Source organism: Aptenodytes forsteri, unplaced genomic scaffold (genome assembly GCF_000699145.1).
Source record: "Aptenodytes forsteri isolate BGI_AS27 unplaced genomic scaffold, ASM69914v1 Scaffold72, whole genome shotgun sequence".
In the NCBI taxonomy this organism is placed as follows: domain Eukaryota; kingdom Metazoa; phylum Chordata; class Aves; order Sphenisciformes; family Spheniscidae; genus Aptenodytes; species Aptenodytes forsteri.
Genome location: NW_008796193.1, coordinates 2,539,069 through 2,542,673, shown reverse-complemented (window position 1 = coordinate 2,542,673; position 3,605 = coordinate 2,539,069). Strand labels below are relative to the sequence as shown.

Genomic DNA, 3,605 nt, shown 5'->3' with positions numbered 1-3,605 from the left:
CGTCCCTGGGCTGCGCCGTTACGGCCCCCCACCCTTCAGCAGCTTCCCCTCGCCGCTGGAAACGCCGCCTCCTTCACTCGTGCGGGGGGTGCCCCTTCCTTGCCTTGCCCTCGGCGTGAGAGCCCCGAGGCACCTCCCTACCCCAGCGAGGCGGGAGCCAGCCTGCGGCTGCCGGCCCGCGGGCTGCCGTTACCTCGGCCTGTCACTTGGAGGGGTGACAGAAGACGTTTGGGATGAGTAGATGTTACTGGGCAATGGTATTTAGAATTAAGAATTTCCTTTTAAAATGTATTCCAGCGTGAAGGGTACCGCCCAAGTGACGTGTCGGCCCATGCCAAAAGACGGACTGGGCATCCCGTGGAGTTCTTGGCCTTTCTGTACTTTCTGTAAAGTATCTTCCACGCAAATAAAGCATCAAAGAAACGGGTATCGGCACTGCTACCCTGGGTCTGCCCGCTCCTGAGCTGGCCCCTCCGCTTCCCTTCCCTCGCCTGCTCGTCTGTGCCGCGGCCGGGGACTCCTTGCCCTGCTCGGTTCACGCAGGATACTGGGGCTGTGCAAAGGGCCCAAAGGGACGCTGCCAGCCACCGCGCACCGCAATTCCACGGCACGCTATTTCATCATTTGTATTAATTGGGACCACTGGAGGAGACCTCGAAGAGTTCTTAATTGTTACAGTCATGGTGACGCGTTACTTAGGGAAATTTATATTCAGCACCTGTCTTCCACTTGCCTCTGGTACTCCAAATATTGCCTTACATATATTTTATTGTACATTCTGATAGTAATTTCACAGAAAATGGAAAATATTTACGGTGATAAACACAGCAAGCTGAAATTTTGCCACCTACAAGCTAAGATGAAAGAAGGATGTTTGTTCTGCTGTTGGCAAAAAGTGGGGAGGTATTGCTGAAATGCTTTCTCCAAACAAAGTAAGCCTCCCTGTTTCAAATTATCAGGCGTTTTTTCAAACCACAGACATGATTTTTAAAAAAGCCTGTTGAATTAAAGAGTCTGTTGAATTAAGTCACCTATATTCGTTTTATTAATTTGCCAATAGCAAGAGGAAAGAGAACTGTTTTGAAGATGACGTGCCTAATTTTGATATTATTTATGATGCTTATCTCAATCTTGGAGACTGTCATGAGATTTATGTATGTTTTGAAAATGCAATAAGCCAAAATTTATTTAGGATGATGGGACACAACAAAAATTCCCTGGTTCAGGGAATGTCAACATTTAATGTTGACAGTAAACGGTGTTTTTTAATCTGAATGTCAACATTTAATGTTGACAGTAAACGGTGTACTTTTTAATCTCTTTAAAACAAATCGAGTTAAGTCCAGGAGATTAAAATTCTTCAAGGAATGTTTCTTCAGATGTGTTTGTACAGCCCCCTTCACGGCTGCTTGAGAAATGCACTGATAATTCCCATTTCCTCCGAAGCACCACGCTACGTGCCAGTCTGTAAGGCAAGGAACACCAGAGGTAGCGACCACAGCTTATCAGAAAGAATGAAAAAATGCAGGTGGAGAACGGGATAGATAGGTTTATCTGAACTTTGGGCTCACTCGTCATTCTGCTGGCTGGCCGCCTGCTCTCTGGCCAGCTCTCCTCTCCTCCTCGTAACGCACTTCAGCTCCTCGGGCTTGAAATTCTCCTGGAGTGAGCTGCACCTTGTCTTTCTGCCTACTAAAAACCCTGGTATAACCATTACTCTCGGAAGTGCACCTTAGAAGGCATTTTATCTTCATGAAAGAAGATTTGTTAAGTTACGAGCGATACATGAATTGGGTATTATTGAAATGACTAGGTTTTCTTGACTTATAGGAGTAAATTTTCTACTTCACTGGCAGAAAAGCACAATGTTTTCTATTCCCAGGCTACTCGTGTAAAATCCGTGGTATTTTTGTTGTCAACAGTTGTGAAGTGTTTAATTATCCTTCTCAAGGTAGACCAAAACCTCGACCAAAATGAACAAATTGATATTATGCCTCTAACACGAAAACCTCCTGTTCTCGTGCAGCCAACAAAACAGTATGTATATAATATTCAGCGATGATTGTTGTCTCCTCGATTCCTTTGTGCACTTGCAGTAGCGTGTGTTTGTACAAGGCCATCTTGTCAGGCTGCATCTTTTATTACTGTCTCTTTCGCTAGAAGGAAAACTGAACAGTTGAATTTTGGTTTATATTATTCTATGTATTACAAAGCAGCAATATTGGGTAAATGGCAGCACTGGCACTGACTCCAGTGGCAGCAGGAGGGTAAGTGCTCCCCGATGGGGAGCCCAATGGTTTGCCCACCCCGGAGTCATCCAGGGATTTCAGATAAAAATGTTGCCAGTAATGGCAAAGATCTACTCGCTTTTTTCTTAAACCACAGACGAGGATGGTGGCTTCTGAGTATCGGCAAATTAAGCTATTTTTAAAAAAGAAATGAAGTAGAATCTCACAATCAAAGATATTACAGTGATCAACTGCAAAATCCCTCTTGTACAAAAGGTCAGGAAGCACATGTGCTCCAAATGCTCCACAGCTTCTTCGTAACCACGGAGGGAAATACATCCAGAATTCAATTGCAAATATTCGGCGAGTAACATGAGAATGCGCCAGGTTTCATTCTCTGACTGTGCTTGTACTAGTGCTAGAGAAGATGGTCTGGATCTGTCTGAACTCCCGAAATGGAGGAACGTGTGATCGGTAAGAAATGTCAGCTCAGCGCTCTCAATGGGAAGTAAGAAATCCGTTCTTCGTTTCCAATCCCAGCCTACCAAGTTTTGCCAATAATTGGAGCCAGAAGGCAAACTGTGACTCAGAGCACGTCTTCTGACTTCACCCATGCTCTGCAAGAGCCACGTCCTGCTACAGCCTATGCCAGCGCACTGCTGATTTATGGTGGGTGGAAACTCTGCTCCCCTGCTCCAACACGCTCGTGGAAGGGGGTGGGGTAGTCCAGGAGACCTGCTTCTCCTCCTCCTCGCCAATAATTGGAGCCAGAAGGCAAACTGTGACTCAGAGCACGTCTTCTGACTTCACCCATGCTCTGCAAGAGCCACGTCCTGCTACAGCCTATGCCAGCGCACTGCTGATTTATGGTGGGTGGAAACTCTGCTCCCCTGCTCCAACACGCTCGTGGAAGGGGGTGGGGTAGTCCAGGAGATCTGCTTCTCCTCCTCCTTCTCATTTGGAAAGAGAGCAAGGCCGTGCTTCCTTGTTGTGGTGTGTACTTGTGCCAGACGCACGGCAGTTGGTTGCACGAGGAAGCAAACCGCACCGCACAGAACGTGGCCCTCAGCGTTGCTGCCTTTCGTCTCTCCGTTACCTCCACGATGGGACCAGCGGAGCTCCGCTAAATCCCTCGTGATGTACAGGCGCGTGTACCTGTGCGACACGAAACGCGACATGAACCGACATCCGCTCCCGGATTAACGCTAGCGCTGGCGCTGGTTTGCGCAGGGGGCTCGCCGCACCCAACGCGGCCCTCGGAGTCATCACGAAGAACGTTAAAGGAAAGGGGAGGACCAAAGCAAGCCTGAAAACACCTTCCCCGTCATGAAAGCGGCAGTGCACGGCCTCGCTGGCGGCTCAGGCCTCCCGGCCAAC

At 48.1% G+C, this 3,605-nt stretch overlaps 1 protein-coding gene across 1 annotated transcript in view; it reads right to left on the bottom strand.

Moving 5' to 3' along the window:
* Positions 1-3,494, bottom strand: part of SH3BGRL (SH3 domain binding glutamate rich protein like) — a 41,043-nt gene extending 37,549 nt beyond the window's left edge. Inside the window, exon 1 of the mRNA XM_009288111.1 lies at positions 3,325-3,494. Within this exon, the coding sequence (XP_009286386.1) occupies positions 3,325-3,494 (170 nt within the window). The remainder of the gene's footprint in view (positions 1-3,324) is intronic.
* Positions 3,495-3,605: the final 111 nt, after the last annotated feature.